General features: G+C 44.0%; 1 protein-coding gene across 1 annotated transcript in view; it reads left to right on the forward strand.

The window, feature by feature from the left end:
* The first annotated feature begins 13,387 nt into the window (after positions 1-13,387).
* LOC124796348 (transmembrane protease serine 11G-like) overlaps positions 13,388-24,569 on the forward strand; it is a 288,019-nt gene continuing 276,837 nt past the window's right edge. The window contains exon 1 of the mRNA XM_047260491.1: positions 13,388-13,449. Within this exon, the coding sequence (XP_047116447.1) occupies positions 13,390-13,449 (60 nt within the window). The 5' untranslated portion in view covers positions 13,388-13,389. The remainder of the gene's footprint in view (positions 13,450-24,569) is intronic.

The raw sequence follows: 24,569 nt of genomic DNA on the forward strand, positions 1-24,569 counted from the left end.
TTCAGTGAATTGTCTGAATGTCTAAGGAGGAATGGCTGCCGGTTGTTCCTCAAGAGCCGGAACCATAGAAGGTAGTGATGTCAGACTCTAGGGTCTGGAGCGAAGTCAACGTCCTGACTCATCTCAGCGGTTTTCCATTGGGTTCAGGTCGAGGCACTAGACAAGTCAATCCATTTCAGGAATGTTACCGTCCACAAAAAGCTGTCTCATGGATGTTGGTTTTTTAACTGTTTACATTGTCACGCTGCCACAGCATCATCTCTGAACAGTTCCTCTATTGTACACAGTGCACAATGCTCTAAAATTAGTTCATACTCTTCCACATTAGCGTTTTCTTCAGCTCTATCAGGGGACTGCACATTAACCACGAAAGTAATCTCATACTGTAACACTACCTTCTCCTTATTTCACTGTTGGGCCGCACATGATGACGAGTAACGTTCTCCAGGCATTTCCAAAGCCATAGAGTTCCATCGGATTGCCACATGCTATAGTGTGATTCATCACAACAAATCACTAGTTTCTAGTCAGGAACTGTCAGTGGCGCCCCTCTTTACATCACCTCGGACTGTCTCTTAACAGTGACTACAGACATGAGGCGCTGGTGAGGAGCTCCTCGACCATTGCACGCCATTCTTCTCCCTATGCAGCTACACTATGTGATCAAAAGTATCCGGACATCCCCAAAAACATAGAGGTAGGGGTGTAAATGTGGAAACCCAGTTTGTTTTTGCTGTATAAAATAAATGTTTACTTCTCTTTCAGCTTCAAAAATTAGCCAAAGCTAATTCATAATGTTTTAGCAATGAATGTTATATTATGAAACACAAAAACTAAATATGTTAAAAGTTAAAAAAACATTTTCTGCTTGCACAAAACCTCATTAATTTTTCAAGAAGTGCGTGTATTGTGGAAACGCCTTAAAATTGTGGGAAACTGACTGCTTCAAACGGAAACTATTAAAACTGTTAGAAACTATTTTATTTTATATTAAATTTAAAATACACAAACATATTTTTAAACGCAACTGTAATAGAAAAATGCTTTATAAGCGAAGTTCACTTGCAAAAATCGCATATGTAACTAACTCCTTCATTTCCGGCACACAAAGAGTGACTCGACTCCTCACACACTACACACTTAACCCACAATTTTCCCCGAACGTCTTTGGAAAATGCGCGTCCACAAAAAATACAAATGACATCTTCTTCAGTAGGTTTTTCTTCCCCATCTGGGAGATCCAAATCTGACTCGCCCGAAGAGACAGTTGGTGCATTGGGCTCTTCATCTGAATCCTCAGATAACTTAAGCCGTTTTTTGCGTGGTTTTCTAGGAGGAGCTTCACGTTTTTTCTTGCTTTTGGCTGGTGCCTTAGGAAGCTTCATTTTACCCTTCAGTAAGGAGTCTTCAAGGCATGTTTTATAAGGCGAAGATGTCAAAACAGCTGATGAACGTGGCTTACGACCTCTGTTGAAAACCTTCCTCTTTAGAGGAGGGATTGGCATGATATCTTGTGGAGACATGCATGTGTTTGATGAGGTATTTGACAACGATGTTGACCTTCTGCTTCCTCTTTGGCCATCTTCTCTTGGGCTGTCAGTTGTCACAGGTCTGAATGCGTTCAGAGTGTCTTCTTTTCTGAGATCATTACTTTCACCTGGAGATGGGAATTCTCATAAGTTCCTCTAATATTTCTGGCCTCATCCATAGCTGATGCGGCAGCTATAAATTCGATTTCTGCAAAAACAGTCCTATCACATGGGAAAATTCCACTCTCCAAAGTCCTTTTGCAGCAATAGAGCCAGTCTGGCACTTTAGGTAGGCTTTCGCAAACAATTCAGATATGTCATATGGGCCTAAGGACCGTCTGCAGTGGCGCAACCATTGGTGAACATAGCGTAATAGGTTTTTAGAGTGCCCATAAAGTTTTATGAGAGGTGTGAGACGGGATGCTCACGATTGTAACATGGTTCTCCTTTGCACGTTCTATAACTTGAAGGTTTCTGGCAAGACTGTTATGCCCATCAAGAATTAACAACACAGGAGATTCTTTTGAAGGATGTGCCTTAGAAATGAAGTGGTCAAACCACTCGGAGAAGAGCTCAGTTTGAATCCAGCATGAAGGATGACATTTACCAATTGTTCCAGGCGGTACTCCTTTCAGTGGAGTATCAGTCCAGTTCTTCCTGAGGAAGATCATCATTGGTGGTATGAAAGTACTGCCAGCACTCATACAGCATATGACAGTCACCAGGGATCCTTCCTCCGTTGATGTGAGGGCATCTACTTGACGTTTACCTTTCAGTCGAGTTACATGTGGAATTCTGCTCTGGACGACAGAGAGCCCAGTCTCATCCACATTGTACACACGATCAGCACTATAGGAGTGTTTACTGTACTCAGCTTCCAGAATGTCAGAAAATTTGTCTACAGATTCTTTGTTGAACCCGTTTGCTCTCGAGAATGAGGTCCCCATATGCTTGTGGATTCTGAGTTTATTTCTGTGTCATCTGAGAAAAAGGTCAAGCCAAGCTCTACCTGCAGCATTTGAAGTAAAAGGATGATTAATATTATTTCTTTCCACTAGCTGATATGCCATTCTCTTGACTTCTAATCTGGTAAGGCAATAGTAGCGATTATCCATTTCAGTGAGATACTGTACTAACTGTTTCTCAATAGCATCAGTTCGTATAGGCACACGTCCAAGTCTCAAAGAAACACATTCGTCGGGTGAAATATTACTATGCACAAACCTTTGAAGTGTCGTCTGAGGTACACCGAAAGCTTTTACTGCTCTTCGTAACCCCATCTGCTTTTCCCTTAAGGTTATTATAGCCTTAATCATGGTTTTAGCAACCCACGTCTTCACAATAGCTCTTGGTTTCCGATCAGTTAGCTTTCGTGGCATCCAGAAACAGACGCAAAACGTATTAGAAGTAATGTATTTGATGGGGGTATTGTGGAAACGTTTCCACAATGGCATTGTATGTATGCTTCCACATTACCTACACAATGGCAATTTTAAATTTCGGTACATTACATTAAGCAACTATCCATTTAAGGTTGACAAAGGACTGCTAAACCTTCTACGTACCTCCCTTTATAAGCTATCAGACGTAAAGAAAGATAACTATAAAGTCTGTAGATAAATATAATACCACAACTTATCTCGAAAAAGGTTTAGGAAATGCGCGAACGTAAATTGCATCACTGTCACGGCGTCTGTTGCTCAACTGACTGCTAACCCCCTACCGTGACAAATAGGAACTATTGCAAAAATTTCTGGCTGCCCTGCTAGAGTGCAGCACTCTGCAGGCCAGATACTAGACATTTCCACATTACCCAGACACTTCCACATTTACACCCCTACCTCTATGTTTTTCATATTAGGTGCATTTCACTGCCATCTACTACCAGGTACTCCACTTCAGCAACCTCAGTAATCATTAGACATCATGAGAGTGCAGAATGGGGCGCTCCGCAGGGCTCATGGACTTCAAACGTGGTCAGGTGATTGGGTGTCACTTGTGTTATAAGTCTGTACGCGAGATTTCCACACTCCTAAATATCCCTAGGTCCACTGTTTCAGATGTGATAGTGAAGTGGAAGCGCGAAGGGGCACGTACAGCACAGAAGCGTACAGGCCGACCTCGTCTGTTGACTGACAGAGACCACTGACAGTTGAAGAGGGTCGCAATGTGTAATAGGCAGACATCTATCCAGACCATCACACAGGAATTCCAAACAGCATCAGGATCCACTGCAAGTACTACGGCAGTTAGGCGGGAGGTGAGAAAGATTTCACGGTCGAGCGGCTGCTCACAAGCCACACGTCACGCCGATAAATGCCAAACGACGCCTCGCTTGGTGTAAGGAGCGTAAACAATGGGCGACTGAACAGTAGAAAAACGTTGTGTGGAGTGACGAATAACGGTACATAATGTGGTGATCCGACGGCAGGGTGTGGGTATGGAGAATGCCCGGTAAACGTCATCTGGCAGCGTGTGAAGTGCCAACAGTAAAATTCGGAGGCGGTTGTGTTATGGTGTGATGGTGTTTTTCATGGAGGGGGCTTGCGCCCCTTGTTGTTTTGCGTGCCACTATCACAGCACAGGCATGCATTGATGTTTTAAGTACCTTCTTGCTTCCCACTGTTGTAGAGCAATTCGGGGATGGCGACTGCATCTTTCAACACGATCGAGCATAATGCACAGCAATAACATCCCTGTATTGGACTGGCTGCCCAGAGTCCTGACCTGAATCCTATAGAACACCTTTGGGATGTTTTGGAACGCCGACTTAGTGCTAGGCCTCACCGACCAACATCGATACCTCTCTTCAGTGCAGCACTCCGTGAAGAATGGGCTGCCATCTCAAGGAATCTTCCAGCACCTGACTGAACGTATGGTTGCGAGAGTGGAATCTGTCATCAAGGCTAAGGGTGGGCCAACACCATACTGAATTCCAGAATTACCGATGGAGGGCGCCACGAACTTGTAAGTCATTTTCAGCCAGGTGTGCGGATACATTTCATCACATAGTGTAGCTGCACTGAAGTTCGGAACCCACCAGTGATTACTTCCCACGATTCCATGTGATTTTTTTACACCTACCCTCCACATGCTCGATGGTCGCTGTTCATCAATACATGAGGTCTGCGTCGTCTTGATTTTGTTATGGCTGTTCCTTAGCGTTTCCCTTCACAATAATATCACCAACTCGACGGTCCCTGTTCGTCAATACATGAGGTACGATTTGTCTTGATTTAGTTGCGGCTCAAATGATTCAAATGGCTCTAACAAGGGAACCTCCCCATCGCACCCCCCTCAGATTTTGTTATAAGTTGGCACAGTGGATAGGCCTTGAAAAACTGGACATAGGTCAATCGAGAAAACAGGAAGAAGTTGTATGGAACTACGAAAAAAAATAAGCAAAATATACGAACTGAGTAGTCCATGCGCAACATAAGCAACATTAAGGATACTGTGAGCTCAGGAGCGCCGTGGTCCCGTGGTTAGCGTGAGCAGTTCCGGAGTGAGAAGTCCTTGGTTCAAGTAACAGTCTGCTTTCGGCCGGTGAGCGGCGAGGACGTCTTGTTTACGTCCCGTCCGCAGTGTCGCGGTCCCGTCGGCAGAGTCGCGAGCGCGCGTAGTTTGTTTACTTCCTCGCCGCAGCTAATACTCGCGTCCGTTAACACTGAGTCGCCATGGCTCATTCGTACAGAAAAGCTACCATCAAGATCAGCTTCCAGCCCGACTACGCACGACCACGAGCCTTTGAAGTCGAACGATTTATCCGTGACGAAGTTCAAATACCAACACAGCACATCATCGGTATCCACCTATCCATCACAAGCAGCGTCGTTTACGTCAAGATGGTCGATGACGAGTTATGTCACGCAGTTGTGAACAGATGCGCGAACACTCTCAAGTTCAAACACTCCGATGGTCACATCGGAGAGGTTACTGTTGACCATGCTGGACTAGGATTACGCACACTAAGAGTCTTCGAACTCCCTTTCGAAGTACCACCGGACGTCGTTACCTCAGCTTTCCGCCCTTATGGGACGGTAATTAGCCACGTGGCCGAAAAATGGAACACCTTCGAGACGTACCAAGTCCTCAACGGCGTCCGACAAGTGAAAATTGAATTAAAGAAACATGTGCCGTCCTACTTAGTCATAGGTGGTTGTCGAGCAATAATAATGTACGACGGCCAACCTCGTACTTGTTCTGGTTGCGGTCAGGAGGGTCATGTCCGCTCGGCGTGTATTCAACGTCGGATTACACAACTTCCATTGCATGACACGACACCACCTCCTACGCTCACGGCCCTCCCCCTCAATTACGCAGAGGTGACACGATCGACCGTCATGACAGACGACAACCCCCCCGGAAGACAGGAAGCGTTAGAATGCGCACCTGTCGCCGGTCCTGGATTGACCAACACCATTACGGTGTCTGCAGGGGTTGAAGAACGCCGCCCATCGACTCCACAAGAAGATTCGGACGAGAGAATGGAACTCGACGCTAGGGTTGTACCGACCTCTGCCTTTCTCCCTGAGGGGGATGCTATACGGGAACCACAAACTCTTTCGGACTCAGAAACCCACGTCCGCAAACAAAGGTCACCGAGAAAACATAAAAAGCGACGTCGCAAACCCTCAGACGATTGCCTCCAGCGGACGTCTTCTCCAGTTGACGACCGGACGGCCGACGAAACGACGAGGAGAATGGATGACACGAGATCGCCCTCACCTGTCACTTTGTCTGATTTTGACAAATCCGTTTCCGCTCCCTCGGACAAACGGATGGCCAGCACAGCGCCCGCCGTTGGTACACAACCGGAAACAACTGCGGATTCACCCTTAGTCACTCAGCCCACAAGTGTTCTGCCGCAGCCACCGTTAACTTGCGGACCTTGGGCGGATGACATTGAAGACGATTCTACGGCCGCTGTGGTGGATGAGGAGAGGGGTCTCTCCTCCCACACCTCGGCCCCTCCCGAGTAGCAACAGATGACGGCGCGGACGCGGCCAGCAGATCACAGGCCCCACCTTTTACGGCGACACTGACGGCAGCCCCCACCGCAGGAGACGATCTACAAACCTATCGCTTAACGACCATCAACATTAACACCATTCGGACACGTACGAAGTTGTCGCTGCTCCAAGACATGCTCAATGCCGCAGACGTTGACATTGTCTTTCTCCAAGAAGTCTTCGTCGAAGATTTCCCGGGTATGTATGGTTATACGGCTCATGTGTCCCACGCCTCGCCAACTAACAGTGGAGTTGCCATTCTCCTCAGAGAGGGCCTCGAGGCGGACGAAGTCCGATATCTCCCCGACGCTAGAGGAATGGCCGTAACGGTGCAAGGCGTCCGGTTTATCAATGTGTACGCCCCTTCCGGAACGAATCGCCGTCGTGACCGATCGCTCTTCTTCGCAGAAGGAATAGCACCGCTTTTTCAGGGCAGGCACGATGACTTGATATTAGGGGGCGATTTCAATTGCACCCAAGCACCTAAAGATCAGCTGCCACGCCATTCACCGTGCCCCGAACTTGGGACACTCATCGGCGATCTCCAGCTGGTAGATACATGGGAACATGTCCGAGGAAATAGACAGGGATACACCCATTTCACGAGTCACTCGTCTAGTCGCATCGATAGGATTTACGTCTCCCGTTCTCTCGCGGCAACGGTGAGTGACGCGGAGGTGTGGCCAGTAGCCTTCTCTGATCACGAGGCATATATATGTGCCGTCACCCTTCGTCGCCAACGGGTGTGGCGCAGCCGACATCCCTGGAAATTAAACCTTGCTCATCTCGCTTCTCCGGATTGTCGACGCGCCATCGAAGACACGTGGAGTTTGTGCGTCCGCCGCCTCCCAACGTATCCTACGTCGATTAGTTGGTGGTTAACCTGCGCCAAGCCGGCCCTACGGCGAACCTTTATTACGTATGGTCGTGAGACTGCTGCTTGGAGGCGGCAGACCCTTGATTTTTATTTCACCGTCCTTCGCGAATGCGCCTCCTTGCCACCCACACCGGAACGACAGCTGACAGTTCAGCGTGCGAAAGCACAGATCGTAGCCCATATGCGCCGACACCTCGAAGGGACGATCGTCCGAGCGCGGACACCAGACAGACTCGCAACGGAACGACTCACCATGTACCACGTCATCCGAGAACGTACACTGCGAAGACGGGCGCTGATACATGCCATCACCACTGAGGACGGCCTTCATCACAGCACACAACGCGATATTGCTGCAGCCTTCTTCGACCATTACGCACGACTTTATTCTGCTCAATGTTCCGACCCGATGACGGTGACAGCAGTCTCACAACTGGTTTACGGCATTGTCCCACAGGATTTACAAACTGAATTATTGAACGACATTACGGAAGACGAAGTTATCGACGCCATCGGTAAAGGAGCGGCGAATAAGTCTCCTGGCCCCTACGGGCTCCCTGTGGAGTTTTATAGAACTTTTCAGTATTTACTGGCTCCCAAGTTAACAGACATCTGTCGGGAGCTTATGTCCCCCGCGGTGCCGCTCCCTGCGGCCTTCGTAGAAGGAATAATTATACCGGTTCACAAGCCTAAAGGTGGGGCTCGGATACAAGATTACCGCCCGCTAACACTCGTCAACTGCGACATGAAGATATTCACCAGACTATTAGCAAACCGTCTACGACCGACCCTACCTTACGTCATCTCGCCAGATCAGACTTCCCTAGGGGGTATCAACAACATCCACACAGCACTGTGTCGATACCGTGACTTAATAGCCCTAGCCAGGGCACGCCGCGTCCCGGGAGCGCTGGCATCACTAGATTTTAGCCAAGCGTTTGATCGAGTGGATCACGCATACCTAACGTCCGTTCTCCAGCACATGCAGTACCCACAGCAATTCACAGCCGTCGTGATGCGCCTACTCCGTGGAGCGACTTCCAAAGTGCTCGTTAACGGGCGTCTCTCGCAGTCCCTCCCGATTTTCCGCTCCGTCCGTCAAGGCTGCCCCTTGTCGACGATACTATATGCTCTGGCACTGGAACCGCTCCTCTGTGGTCTCCGTCAACGCCTCACCGGTCTTACCCTACGTGACGTCACATTTCGCTGTACAGCATATGCAGACGACCTAGTTCTCGTGTTCCGCAATCGCGATGATGTCAACAGAGCACTAGAATGGATTACCACGTACGGTGTGGCTTCCGGCAGCTGTCTCAACGTCGCCAAATCAGTCGCCATGGCCATAGGAGACGGGTTGACCCCAGCGTGTGTCGAACCCCTACAGCTTCGTGGCACTATCAAATGTCTCGGAATAGAGTTTCATGACGACATACGGCGCACCGCGGCTCTTAACTACCGTCGCTTATTACAACAAATTCGGGTCCAGATCTTCAACCTTCGTCTGCGGACCCTCGACATTCTCCAAAGGACACACTTCGTTAATGTTTACCTCGCATCGCGCCTTCCACACATAGCGCGTGTTCTCCCAATACCGTTACTGATGGCTCGACGTCTATTAGCGGCATTCGGAGCCTACGTCAGTACAGGCATGCTCTTCAAAGTCAGTTATGAGTCACTGACCCTTCCCCCAGAAAGGGGAGGTCTTGGCCTAGTCCATGTCCACGACAGAGCTGTGTCCCTGTATGTCAGCTCACACATCAAGCTGTGGCGCCACCACCCTGAAAGTTTGACAGGTTTGCTGTTGGAGTCCTTAGCTCCGCCGTCCATTATGCCCCCACTGACGACGCAAGACATATCCCCACCCTTCTACTACTTCGGGAACTTTTACATTGAACACAGCTATTTCCGTATCGCAGTACCACCGACGAAACAGGCGTCGGCGCGGGATATATATCATGTCCTACAGCAGAGGCGCCCACCAAACATCGTGGAGACGAAAAGCCCTCAGGTTCATTGGAAGGTGGTGTGGAAGACGATTCACGCAATTCCACTGGACACAGCCGTCCGATCCACATGGTACATCACAGTCAATGGTAAACAGATCACCCGATCACGCCTCCACAAGATAAACATGGCGGAATCGCCTCTCTGCGTAGACTGCGGGATACCAGACACGGACGAACACCGTCTCACATGTGGCGCGGCAGAAGACGTATGGCGCTTGGTGCGACAAATTTTGTCGTATTTTCTACGAGTGACTCCGGAACACATTACACCTCGGTTTCTACTATTTCCGGATCAACAGTATTTCCCGCGCGCCAAGACCAACGCTGTCACGTGGATCCGTGCGCATGCGGTACACTACTTATTTCACGATGGACCTAAAGATGTATTAGACTTTTGGAACTACCTACAAGAACGTCATTGCAAGATCGTACGGAACCCAAAATACAGACAGTATTTTTCTAACTACTTAGGGAGTGCCCTACGCGACCCTCCACGCAGCTGGATCATCAACAGGTAGGAGAAGATACCCATTGAGTGAGCTGACATGACTAAGTTCGATTCTCGGTGGAACAACATGATATACGTGAAGACGTACCTGGATGATGAAGCGTAAGGAGTGTAGCGACACACCCTTCTGTATCCTGTATGAAGCACTTTTTTTTTCGTTTTCCCCATATACATTACCTCGGTGTAGGAACGTGCCGAGATATTGTTTTCTTTTTCTCAGAGCACGATGCGGTGCTAGATACATTTATTTTTGTTGTGGTATAAAGTAAAACCACATTACGAATGTATTAAAACAGTAAATAAAAATAAATAAATAAACAATAATTCCTACAAAAGATTTCCCCTTCCCATCCCTGATTCCTTGACGGACGAGGGGGACACTGCGACCAGGCCTCGGGTTACGACCCCTGATCGCTCTGCCTTCCGCGCCCTCCCACACCCACACATTCTTAAAAAAAAAAAAAAAGGTCCTAGGTTCAAAAAAAAAAAAAAAAAGTATTCCCTCGAGTGAAAATTTTACTTTCTTTATTCTCGCAAAGTTATGATCCGTCCGTTCGTTCATTGACGTCTCTGTTCAATGTAATAAGTTTAGGGTCTGTGTTTTGCCACCGCACCGCAAAACCGTGCGATTAGTAGACGAAATGACGTGTCTCTCCAATGGGCACCGAAAACATTTGCTCGCAAGGTCATAGGTCAACCGATTCCTCCACAGGAAAACACGTCTGATATATTCTATACGTCACTGGTGACGGCATGTGCGTCACCTGACAGGAATATGTTGTCGACCCATCTAACTTGTACACTTGGCGAATGGGTAAAAAGATTCTTCTACCTTGCCGATTTAGGTTCTCTTGTGGATGTGATAATCACTCCCAAAAAAGTGATGAAAACATAAGAGTTTGTCACATGAACTGCAACAAATGAATGCAACAGTTTCACAGTCGCACAGTTTTCCCTGTGCTCTGTCAAAACATATGTTTTTAACGTTTTCAAATTTTTCCGTGTGTAGACCGTGAAATCCTGCATGTGTCCAAGCAAATCTGAACATGTCCTGGAATTTTGGAGAGCGAAGTTGATTATGTTTGAGTGCCTTAACTTTGATAATAGTCTGAAAATAAAGAATTCTTCACTCAAGGGAGGCTTGAACCAAAGACCATTCGTTTCGCAGCTGCTCACGCTAACCACTGGACCACGGCGCTTCAGATTTTACAGTCCCCTTGATGCTGCCTATCTTGCACATGGACTACTCAGTTTGTATATTTTGCTTTTTTTTTTCATAGTTCCACACAACTTCTTCCTGTTTTCTCCATTGATCTGTGTTCAGTTTTTCAAGGCCTATCCACTGTGCCAACTTGTAATTGAATCTGAGGGGGGTGCGATGGGGAGGTTCCCTTGTAAGCACTATGGGATCTGAGGTCATCAGTCTCTTAGACTTAGAACTACTTAAACCTAACTAACCTAAGGACATCACACACATCCATGCCCGAGGCAGGAGTCGAACCTGCGACCGTAGCACCAGCGCGGTTCTGGACTGAAACGCCTAGAATCGCTTGTCCACAGCGGTCGGCAGTTGCGGCTGTTCTTTCGCATTTCCACTTCACTATTGTGTAACCAACAGCCGACCTGGACTACTTGGAAAGGGTTGAAATGTTCCTGACAGATTTGTTATTCAGGTGACATCCAATGAGTAGTTCACGTTCGAAGTAACTGAGCTCTTCTGCTCAATCCATTCCGCTGTTACAGCTTCGCTCCTGAGAACACAACAATCTCCGCCTCCTTCTATACTGGAGAGTCGCCTCTACTGACATCTACTGGTGAATTCCACATCACCTACGGGTGTCCGCATACTTTCGATTACTGTACATTCTTTTTTTCATGCTAAGGATACGAGAAACCATGTTAGACAGTGATAAAAACATCTTTTCTGGCCTCTGACAACGCAACCTAGCTATTTACTGATGGGAGATTATACAGACTCAAACTATTCTAAGATCTATGAGGAGTATATTTGACTAATTCACTCAGAAAAACTTCGTATTAAACGTAGTTGTAGTAACGACTTTTGCTTAGGTTTTGTCATTACCTTTCTCCCGGTACCTTCTATCCGCAACTGGTTACGAACAAGCAAGACGCAGTCGCTGGCGGGTATATTTCACAACTCAGTTTGGAGACCTATTATCATTCTCATTAAAAGGCGACGCTAACGTATATGGAAGCTGATCAAGGCGATAAGTGATTACTGGCAGCAAACGAATGGGCAGTTAAACAGGCAATTCTGCCGTACTAAACTCTGAATCCAGTTATGATGGTGCTAGGAAGGTGGAAGCAAGTGATTTTAAGTCCAATAAAATTTCATATACTAACATAATTTATGTTCGTCATGTAGATGGCTACAGCGCTCGTACAGACACCTCCCACGTAAACAAATCTTTCAATTTCGCACATCGTTCATCTGCAGCAGGAAAACTTCCTGTTAACCATGCTAGAGTGGTAGTGAAGTGGTGGTCTCGCATTCGGGAGGACGGCGGTTCACATCCCTGTCCGACCATCCAGATTTATATTTTCTGTTCTTTCCATAAATTGGAAACGCAGAGGGGCTACCTCTAAAAATGACGCGACTGCTATTCTTCCCTTTTCATCTCCGCTCCGAGGCTGTATTCCATCCCTTATGACCTCGTCGTCGACAAACGTTATAAACTAATCTTCCTTTCTTTTTTTTATTAATTCACTCGTGCATGGGTCCGCAGCCGTTTTAAATTCTTAAGTTTGAAATCATTTTGCCACCTTCTGCCTCTTGATATTTTTTTAATGGATCTTTCTTTATTTCACCATTCATTTGTGCACTATTAGCTGATTTCCATGGGAGGCTATATCCTTCCTAAAATACCCAAAACAATAAAGAGTAACATTGGTATATTTGTGACAAAGGATACGCATTTCGCAATATTGCGTCATCAAAGAACATTAAAAATACTTTATTCTTGTTTTTGTGTGTTTGTGTGCATTCCTGAAAAAAATCAAAGTTTCTCTATATTGGAATAACATATAAGTTTTGTTTACTTTGAATCACAACTACATGGAATCTTTAGTCTCTGATCACCTCTTTGTAAACAGTACTGAGCAAGACGCGGGAATGGTAGGACTTGTAAGGTGGCGGCAACACGTCTGTTCTGCATAACAGCGACAACCGACAGCCGCTGCAAATGGAGGACTGTATTTTTGCTTCAGTGGCAGTCATAATCTCTATGGACTTACATATGCCCTCGTTAAGGTCCCTACTAATTGATGACCGAGACGGCTAAATGATAGCTTCAAGAGACGTAGAGGCCGCGGCGTGCAGTCAGAATCCTTAAACGGCCCGCGGAGAAGAGGGGAGAAAGGCAATTTCATTCCACGTGACGGCCTGCAGTTAAATGGGAGAGAGCACTTGCAGGTGGCCACACGCGCTGCGACAACCATGGCGCTTCCAACCGTGGCGGCGCTGGTGACGTTCGCCGTTTTACTGACGCTTACGCAGGTAAGTCCGTGCTCGCCCTTCAAGTTCTGTACGCGCTTCAGTATCGAACTGGTTTGAACACCTGAACTAACACGTTTATGACGCAATCGGACTACCCTAAACCTGATGATGGGATGAGATTTTTCGCCGAATGGATGCATACAAATTGTGAAATGTTTACACAGTAGTATCGTGCTTCGTGTAGTGAATTGCACCATCAGTGGCGGTGGATGTGAAAACCTGTTTGCGATTATCTGCTTCGTTGCTATGTAACATTCATGTCAGTTGAAGCAGCTATCCAGGAGAGGTGGTGAAGTTCATCTATACAAGTTCACGATACCAAGCAGAGTGGAATACTTTACGACGGGTGTCACTGGAAACAAACAATGGCACATACCTTACCGCTGCCTTGTACGCCGGCACGTTAGGAAACCGGCAATTTACCAGATTCCTTAGTCGTTCGCTGTATCGCGATCCCACATGATGTCGAAAACAAGCTGAAGGATTATACTATTTTAACTCTTCCCACACACTCCGATTGGCCCCCGTCGACGTTGGCATCATAGCAAAGTAATCTATATGTCTGGTATTAAGACATCGGCAATGGTCAAGGTTCTACGGACACTGGTCGTAGAACAATCCCACACATTGTTGGAAACAAGCTAAGGGGTCGTATTACTCTGCCCCCTTCCCCATCTGATTGTCCTTCGTCGATGTCGGTATCATTGCAGTATAGCTTGCATGTTTGGCATTAGGAAGTCGGCAGTGTACAAGAACGTTTGAACATTAGTTGTACAGTAGCCCACCGTAATTGGAAACAAACAGCCTGCCCTCTAATCGCCCCTCATCAATTTTGGTGTCATAGTTGTGATAGCAGTGTAATCTGTGTGTCTGGTATTAGAAAGTACAAGATTCAAAAATGGTTCAAATGGCTCTGAGCATTATGGGACTTAACATCTGAGGTCATCAGTCCCCTAGAACTTAGAACTACTTAAACCTAACTAACCTAAGCACATCACACACATCCATGCCCGAGGCAGGATTCGAACCTGCGACCGTAGCAGTCACGCGGTTCCGGACTGAAGCGCCTAGAACCGCTCGGCCACCGTGGCCGGCAGTACAAGATTCCTTGGGCGTTCATCGTATAGCAGTCCTACATGCTGTTGAAACCGAACCGAAAGCTCATACAGATTTACTCCCTAATCGTCCAACGTTTATGTTGCATTATAATAACTTATTCTACGTCTGTTTCATTCCTTTCCCCTTGCCCAAATTCACCAGGTAGTGTGCTAATGGGGTTTCTGGCGCAGCTCAAAAATTATATACAGCTTTAGCGCAAAATCATTCCATAGTAAAAATAAAAGACCTAGAGTACCTGATACCTTAGTCACGGATGAGGGTGCGAACTTTGTGTGGCATGTGTTACATATTCAGAAGTTACAAGCATTAGAGTGTGAGCAGTGTATGAGTCATTGATCGTTCGTCGTATATCAGTCTCACATATTATAGGAAAGAGGCTGAAGTGTTGGTGTTGTTCTTGTTGTTGTTGTTGCTGTTGTTGTTGTTGTTCAAATGGCTCTGAGCACTATGGGACTTAACATCTATGGTCATCAGTCCCCTAGAACTTAGAACTACTTAAACCTAACTAACCTAAGGACAACACACAACACCCAGCTATCACGAGGCAGAGAAAATGTTGTTGTTGTGGTCTGCAGTCCTGAGACTGGTTTGATGCAGCTCTCCATGCTACTCTATTGTGTGCAAGCTTCTTCATCTCCCAGTACTTAACTGCAACCAACATCCTTCTGAATCTGCTTAGTATATTCATCTCTTGGTCTCTCTCTACAATTTTTACCCTCAATGCTAACCTCCAATGCTAAATTTGTGATAACTTGATGCCTCGGAACATGTCCTACCAACCGGTCCCTTCTTCTTGTCAAGTTGTGCCACAAACTCCTCTTCTCCCCAATTCCATTCAATACCTCCTCATTAGTTATGTGATCTATCCACCTAATCTTCAGCATTCTTCTGTAGCACCACATTTCGAAAGCTTCTATTCTCTTCTTGTCCAAACTACTTATCGTCCATGTTTTACTTCCATACACGGCTACACTCCATACAAATACTTTCATAAACGACTTCCTGACATTTAAATCTATACTCGATGTTAACAAATTTCTTCAGAAACGCTTTCTTTACCATTGCCAGTCTACTTTTATATCCTCTCTACTTCGACCATCATCAGTTATTTTGCTCCCCAAATAACAAAACTCATTTACTACTTTAAGTGTCTCATTTCCTTATCTAATTCCCTCAGCATTACCCGACTTAATTGGACTACATTCCATTATCCTCGTTTTGCTTTTGTTGATGTTCATCTTATATCCTCCTTTCAAGACACTGTCCATTGCGTTCAACTGCTCTTCCAAGTCCTTTTCTGTCTCTGACAGAATTACAATGTCATCGGCGAACCTCAAAGTTTTTATTTCGTCTCCATGGATTTTAATACCCACTCCAAATTTTTCTTTTGTTTCCTTTACTGCTTGCTCAATATACAGATTGAATAACATCGGGGAGAGGCTACAACCCTGTCTCACTCCCTTCCCAACCACTGCTTCCCTTTCGTGTTCCTCGACCCTTATAACTGCCATCTGGTTTCTGTACAAATTGTAAATAGCCTTTCGAAATTGAAAAAGAGTATTCCAGTCAACATTGCCAAAAGCTTTCTGTAAGTCTACAAATGCTAGAAACGTAGGTTTGTCTTTCCTTGATCTTTCTTCTGAGATAAGTCTTAAGGTCAGTATTGCCTCACATGTTCCAACATTTCTACGGAATCCAAACTGATCTTCCCCGAGGTTGGCTTCTGCCAGTTTTTCCATTCGTCTGTAAAGAATTCGTGTTAGCATTTTGCAGTTGTGACTTATTAAACTGATTGTTCGGTAATTTTCACATTTGTCAACACCTGCTTTCTTTGGGATTGGAATTATTATATTCTTCTTGAAGTCTGAGGGAATTTCGCCGGTCTCATACAGCTTGCTCACCAGATGGTAGAGTTTTGTCAGGACTGGCTCTCCCAAGGCCGTCAGTAGTTCTAATGGAATGTTGTCTACTCCTGGGTCCTTGTTTCGACTCAGGTCTTTCAGTGCTCTGACAAACTCTTCACGCAGTATCGTATCTCCCATTTCATCTTCATTTACATCCTCTTCCATTTCCATAATATTGTCCTCAAGAACATCACCCTTGTATAGACCCTCTATATACTCCTTCTGCCTTTCTGTTTTCCCTTCTTTGCTTAGAACTGGGTTTCCATCTGAGCTCTTGATATTCATACAAGTGGTCCTCTTTTCTCCAAAGGTCTCTTTAACTTTCCTGTAGGCGGTATCTACCTTACCCCTAGTGAGATAAGTCTCTACATCCTTGCATTTGTCCTCTAGCCATCTCTGCTTAGCCATTTTCCACTTCCTGGCGATCTCATTTTTGAGACGTTTGTATTCCTTTTTGCCTGCTTCATTTACTGCTTTCTTATACTTTCTCCTTTCAGCATTTAAGTTCAATATTTCTTCTGTTACCCAAGGATTTCTACTAGCCCTCGTCTTTTTACCTACTTGATCCTCTGCTGCCTTCACTACTTAATCCCTCAGAGCTACCCATTCTTCTTCTACTTTATTTCTTTCCCCCATTCCTGTCAATTGTTCCCTTATGCTCTCCCTGAAACTCTGTACAACTTCTGGTTTAATCAGTTTATCCACATCCCATCTCCTTAAATTCCCACCTTTTTGCAGTTTCTTCAGTTTTAATCTACAGTTCATAACCAATAGATTGTGGTCAGAGTCCACATCTGCCCCTGGAAATGTCTTACAATTTAAAACCTGGTTCCTAAATCTCTGTCTTACCATTATATAATCTATCTGATACCTTCTAGTATCTCCAGGATTCTTCCATGTATACAACCTTCTTTCATGATTCTTGAACCAAGTGTTAGCTATGATTAAGTTATGTTCTGTGCAAAATTCTGCAAGATGGCTTCCTCTTTCATTTCTTAGCCCCAATCCATATTCACCTACTATGTTTCCTTCTCTCCCTTCTCCTACTCTAGAATTCCAGTCAACCATGACTATTAAAATTTCTTCTCCCTTCACTACCTGAATAATTTCTTTTATCTCATCATACATTTCATCAATTTCTTCATCATCTGTAGAGCTAGTTGGCTTATAAACTTGCACTACTGTAGTAGGTATGGGCTTTGTGTCTATCTTGGCCACAATAATGCGTTCACTATGCTGTTTGTAGTAGCTCACCCGCACTCCTATTTTTTTATTCATTATTAAACCTACTCCAGCATTACTCCCCTTTGATATTGTATTTATAACCTTGTAGTCACCTGACCAAAAGTCTTGTTCCTCCTGCCACCGGACTTCACTAATTCCCACTACATCTAACTTTAACCTATCCATCACCCTCTTTAAATTTTCTAACCTACTTGCCCAATTAAGGGATGTGACATTCCACGCTCCGATCCGTAGAACGCCAGTTTTCTTTCTCCTGATAACGACGTCCTCCTGAGCAGTCCCTGCCCGGAGATCCAAATGGGGGACTATTTCACCTCCGGAATATTTTACTCAAGAGGACACCATCATCATTTATCCATACAGTAAAGCTGCATGCCTTCGGGAAAAATTACGGCTGTAGTTTCCCCTTGCTTTCAGCCGTTCGCAGTACCAGCACAGCAAGGCCGGTTTGGTTAGTGTTACAAGGCCAGATCAGTCAATTTTCCAGACTGTTGCCCCTGCAACTACTGAAAAGGCTGCTGCTCCTCTTCAGGAACCACAATTTTGTCTGGCCTCTCAACAGATACCCCTCCATTGTGGTTGCACCTACGGTACGGCCATCTGTATCTCTGAGGCACGCAAGCTTTCCCACCCACGGCAAGGTCCATGGTTCATGGGGGGAGGGTGTTGATGATATCGTCATAAAAATGTAGCCTGCATGTCCGTCATTACAAGGCGGGCAGTGTACTACATTCTTTCGTAGTTCATGGTACAGCAATTGCATACGTAAGAAGTGTCCTGGTCGGTCATATTACTAATAGCTCCCCTCCCACCCTCCACCTTCTCCATCTGCTCTTAGTTGGTGATGGCATCTTTTTGACGAGTTGTTGGCAATAACAAGAGGTTTAGAGAAACAGATAGTTTAATAGCTTCATTTGTGTTAACTCTACAGTTCTATTTTCATCATCAAGATTTGGTTTTTCAATTAATCTCGGCTGATGTCTTCCAGTGAACACATTAAGTCGCAAATTAGCCATATTGAGTACATAGGGTAAGAGTGTATTAGAATGGCAGCAAGCACAGACGAAGACATGAGGCTTTTAAGTCACAGACACAATTCGTTGTGCATGAGAATTTGTTGTGCAGAGTCAAGAGATGTGGACCACTTGCCGTGGTCCTAACGGCTTTTCAAAAGGATGTGTTACAACAGGTTCCTGACCATGTGTTTTCAGGTTGAAAGGTGGCTACACTGAGCCACAGCGCCAGAGATTGCGCCAAGGAGTATTATTCAGCCGCCTCCACTGGTAGTGTTTGTTGAGATGTGGTAGTGGAGAGTTCTTGTCGAGAAGTCGCAGTAGGCAGTGCTTGTTGAGATGTGGTAGTGGAGAGTTCTTATACTACAAGTTCTGAACAAACACTCTCCATGGGAACTTCTCAACAACGACTCACCACTGCTACATCTCAACAAGCACTCTTCACCACGACTTCTCGATAACAACTCTTCACTACCACATCTCAACAAGCACTGCCTACTGTGACTTCTCGACAAGAACTCTCCACTACCACATCTCAACAAACACTGCCAGTGGAGGCGGCTGAATAATACTCTTTGGCGCAATCTCTGGCGCTGCGGCTCAGTGTAGCCACCTTTCATATGCCCCTCCTCCACGTGGCCAGAATTGGATGGTATTTTTGCCAGAAATGGTGGTGAAAATACCACCAAATTCGTCCAAAAAATACAGACAAAAATAAAAGGTAATATTAATAAGCAAATATCACATAACTAAATAAATTTTGGCTTTGCACTGACCGTTCCATAACCTAATATATAAAATACAGTAAGGAATACAAATGCTTGCATACATGTGATTTTACATTATAGTTTACACAAGTACCATTCAATCAATGGCACCAGCAATGTCAAATAGGTGTAGGTAAGAGTCTCATAACATTTTACAAACAGTAAATACACAAAAAAATCGGTTTATACAAATATTCACATAAAATGCTTTCCATGGTTCAATAAACAAGTAGTTGACAGTTCCAGCAGTAGCACCCAGCAATGGTCAACAGGTGCAGACACCAACGAGTGACATTATTTCAGTAGAAACAGTTCCATCAGTCGCACCCAGCAATGTTAAACAGGTGCAGACAGCAAGAAGTAAGATCATTTCAGTAGATACAGTTCTAACAGCGGCACCCAGTAATGTTGAACAGGAGCAAACACCAACAAGTGACATTATGTCAGTAGAAACAGTTCCATCAGTGGCACCCAGCAATGTTGAGCAGGTTCAGACAGCAACAAGTGACATCATTTCAGTAGAAGCAGTCCATCAGTGGCACATAGCAATGTTGAACAGGTGCAGACACCAACAAGTGACATCATTTCAGTAGAAGCAGTCCATCAGTGGCACCCAGCAATGTTGAACAGGTGCAGACACCAACAAGTGACATCATTTCAGCAGAAGCTGTCCATCAGTGGCACCTAGCAATGTTGAACAGGTGCAGACACCAACAAGTGACATTATTTCAGTAGAAGCAGTCCATCAGTGGCACCCAGTAATGTTGAGCAGGTGCAGACACCAACAAGTGACATTATTTCAGTAGAAGCAGTCCATCAGTGGCACTCAGTAATGTTGAATAGGTGCAAGCACCAACAACAGTTTGAATGCACACACAATTGCTTTTACAAAATTATTATCAATGCTCTTACACTAAACATACAAATTATAATAAACACACAAATGATATCAGATAATTGTCATATTAAATATTACAAATACACAAATATCAGTAAACCTATAATATTTATGGGTGTCAGTGCAAGCCACAACAAACAAGTAAAATAATATTTAGGAGATAGGTCGGTACCAATTATTTGGGATTAAGAAAGGAAAACACACAAAACACACTCACTCATCTTTCATCCACATTAAGTACTACTGTGTAATTGAATAGTGTTAACTGTGTAAATGCAATTCTGTCCAAAATTCTACGTTCAACTTGTGTATCAAGTAGAAGGGCAGCAATGTATAACAGTCATCATGCCAAGACCAATGTTTGCCAAGCCAAATCAAAATGTACGGTTTCTGAACAACTGTCAGTGTGCCAAGATATGCAAATGCTTCCTCTCTCCAAAAAAAAAGTATATACTGCTTAGTGATTTAACAAAGTATGTGTGTAGACAATCTTCTTTCCACTTGAGTGTTCTAGTCTGCCATCTTCATCCTCCTTGTTCCATATAAACCAACAAAAAAGAAAAAACATGCTCCTCACTTACTGTACCTCTTATCCACCAAAACTCCAATAATCATCAGCATCTCATAATCTTAATACTTCAATAATACCTCTTACGTCGATACATATAAACCTTATCATCAATATCATTTACCTTACCTCTTGTCCACCAAAACTCCAATAATCATCAACTACACACAATCTCAATACCTCAATAATACCTCTTCAATACGTCAACACATATAAACCTTATCGCCAATATCATTTCACTTCCATAACAACTCTTTCCTCTTGTCAGTTTCCTCGACCAAGTACAGATAAAATCCTACTGCAAACTTCAATTCATCATCCCATACAATCCGAAGACACAATGTCCACACACAACCTCTGTGTAATCCATCTGACCCAAATCTTCTACTCATTATGAATTATAAGATACATTTTGGTTACCTTGTCCATCATTAAACAAAAGAAATGCATACATGACCTCTAACAGCCTTTAGTTCGAATAACTTTCAGTAAGTAGGTGCGAGTACGTAGTATGAAAGATCACATAAGACTTTGAGTGAATAAATCGTAATATTTCACAGTGTGTACACCAGTTCAAGGATCATGGCAAAACAGAAGTAAACATGTGGAGTATTTCTTGTGTCAAGTGTCACTTACTATTTCAATTGCTCACGAAGAATGCTGTGTAATAACTGTCAATGATCTAAACTTAGTGTTGGTATGTCATGTCGTTAGCTTCCTTCTTATTAGCATAAATTTATACAGCTTCCATAAAACCTCCAGCTCATGTGGCTTCAATGAAGTTTCTTGTACCAATGTCGTTTGTAGAATTACAGCAGTTCATTGTCTTATCTTAAAATATAAAGCACTGAGCGTAAGCAAAACATGCAATAGCGAGTAAATATACCAGTAGAGAACAGAATGTCAAGCACAGTCCCTACAACGAGGCTCTGCCAAGCGAACAATCTATAATTAATACCATAGTGTGACCTAAGCTCCATGTTTGTACACCGTATATCAGCATTTCTATATACCAAATTAAAGAGTAGTTATGACAACACAACAGAAATGTATAAATATGCAATCCATACGCAAAGCAGGAACTATATATCTTACACAATAAACAGGTCATTAGCATCATATCAGCATAAGCAAATAAATGTTCATATGTACTCTTAATAAGTAAACATGAAGGCGCAAGCAGATAAATCACAAAGTATAACCTACATACGTAATCATTTCAGCACAATTAATCAGGTGACAATTATAATTTAAATAAATAAGCACAGCAGGCACATGATAAAAAAAAATACGACGTCAGTGAAAAAGCAGTGCAACCAAACGATGCATAATATACACAAGTAACAACCCTGTCCATTAATCAATCATTGTCAAAATCAGATAACACAAAGTATAAATCACGTAATCACGAGCAGCAAATTACGTCTAAAGTACGTACCTAAGGGGAAATATGTTACCTGAAAAATAAACTCAGTTAATAGTTACCTTTTTAGTTTATTAGTTTCTCCTTCGGAATTACATTCTTCCTGAAAATTTCTCGATAGCATGTCCTCTTAACGTCGGACACACACAGAATTTACCTGAAGTTCTTAAATATTTTATACAACCGTATCCTGAAAAATACTGAACGTTAATAACATAATTTATCAAGTCACTATAGCTTTATACTGAATTTAATCGGAGAAATTAGACTGTGTATTTGTTTACGGCTGTCAGTGCATTCGCACTGAGCGCTCGATCAGCTGTAGGTACGCGTGACGTAGGAAGTAATTGTTTGCGGTCAACGACTGCCTTGTGCGGCGCGCAGACTTGACTGTTGCTTTGAGTCTGTGCCGCCGCCGGAACACGGCGCGGTATCCTTGTACTCTCCGCATGTTTACGTATAACTGTTGGTTTCTCGAAAGTATGTCATTCCACAAAAATTTTAACGTTAGATAAATGATGTACTCCCTTAGAGCGCCGAGATTTAAGAGTTTCTACTTCGACAGTGTTATCATGAATAATTTTGCGAACTCTATATGGACCGTTATAAAGCAGAAAAAATTTGCGACACAATCCTTTTCCTTTGTGAGACAAACAATGAGACTTAATTAACACCTTTTGACCAACTGACAAGGTTTTCAAACGACCAGGACGTTTAGCTGATTTCTCTCTTCTAGCAGCCGCCGATGCAATATTTTGCAGAGCCAGGTTCACAACTTCAGAATGCCGCAGTTTCCGTGAAGGCCGAAAAGGAACGATTTCAGAAATGCGATTTGTCGGTGCTTTATTTTTTAATATCAATATAGGCGGTAAAGAAGTTGAATCATTAGGGAGTTCATTCAGAATGTTTTGAAAAATATGAAGATACTGATCCCAAGTTCTGTGATTCTGATGACAATAAAGTCGACACAATTTATTGATTTCCTTCATCCATCTCTCTGAAGCGTTAGATTGAGGGTGAAAAAGTGAAATGAAAATTGGTTTAATCTTACGACGCCTTAGAGTACGAAGCCAAATTTTAGAACGAAACTGTGATCCATTATCTGATATAACTTTATCAAGATGACCCACTTCTTTAAGAAAATGTTTGATGAAAGCATTAGATACTGAACGAGCTGTTGCTTTGCGTAAAGGTGTAAAACACACATATTTTGATGTCAGTTCCACTGCTACCAAAATGTACGCAAAACCATTAGTAGAACGAACCACTGGACCGAACACATCGACTGCAGCCATCTCCTTTAATTTCGCTGGAATGATAGGAAACAACGGTGCTCTGTGAGAAATAGTTGGTGGCTTAGCCTTTTGACATAATTTGCATTTGGCAAGAACAGATCGAATACGTTTTTCCATATTACTGAAGTAGCAATTTTCTTGTAATTTATGAAAGAATTTTCTGGGACCAAAGTGTGCATAACTGAAATGTGTGTACCAAATCAATTTATTGATCCACTCATCAGGAATACAAACTAACCAGAGTTGTCGACCGATTTTCGTTTAAAAAGAATATCATTGCGAACTAAATAATACTGTCTGATCGCTACGCTTTCCTTTCTCCTCCACTTCTCCTTAATGTCCTTCCAGATTGGATCCTTGTTTTGCTCCTTAGCGATGTCCTGGAGCGAAGACGAAATAAAATTCTCAAACGCAACACCTTGAATATACATCAAACAATAATTGTTTTCTTTGCAGTCCTCCTCAGCACTTTGTTTCAACCCCATAGGTGCACGTGATAAAGCATCAGCAATAATATTTGAAGAACCCTGTATGTAAATAATACTAAAATCAAATTCCTGTAGATACAGCGCCCATCGTGACAATCTGCCATGAGTTAATTTTGTTGACATAAGAAATTCCAGAGCTCGATGATCGGTGTAAACCTTAGTATGTCTCCCATACAAAAATATGCGAAATTTTGTGAAAGCCCATACAACAGCCAAAGCTTCAAGTTCCGTAATCGAATAATTCTTTTCTGATTTAGAGAGAACACGACTTCCAAATGCAATAGTTTTCTGTCCTGCAACGCCGTTTTCTTCTATCTCTTGAAATAAGTGTGCACCTAGGCCTTTGTATGATGAGTCCGTCGCCAAACAAAAATCTTTAAATAAGTCCGGGTGTGAAAGA

The sequence above is a fragment of the Schistocerca piceifrons genome, chromosome 4 (genome assembly GCF_021461385.2).
Source record: "Schistocerca piceifrons isolate TAMUIC-IGC-003096 chromosome 4, iqSchPice1.1, whole genome shotgun sequence".
Taxonomy (NCBI): domain Eukaryota; kingdom Metazoa; phylum Arthropoda; class Insecta; order Orthoptera; family Acrididae; genus Schistocerca; species Schistocerca piceifrons.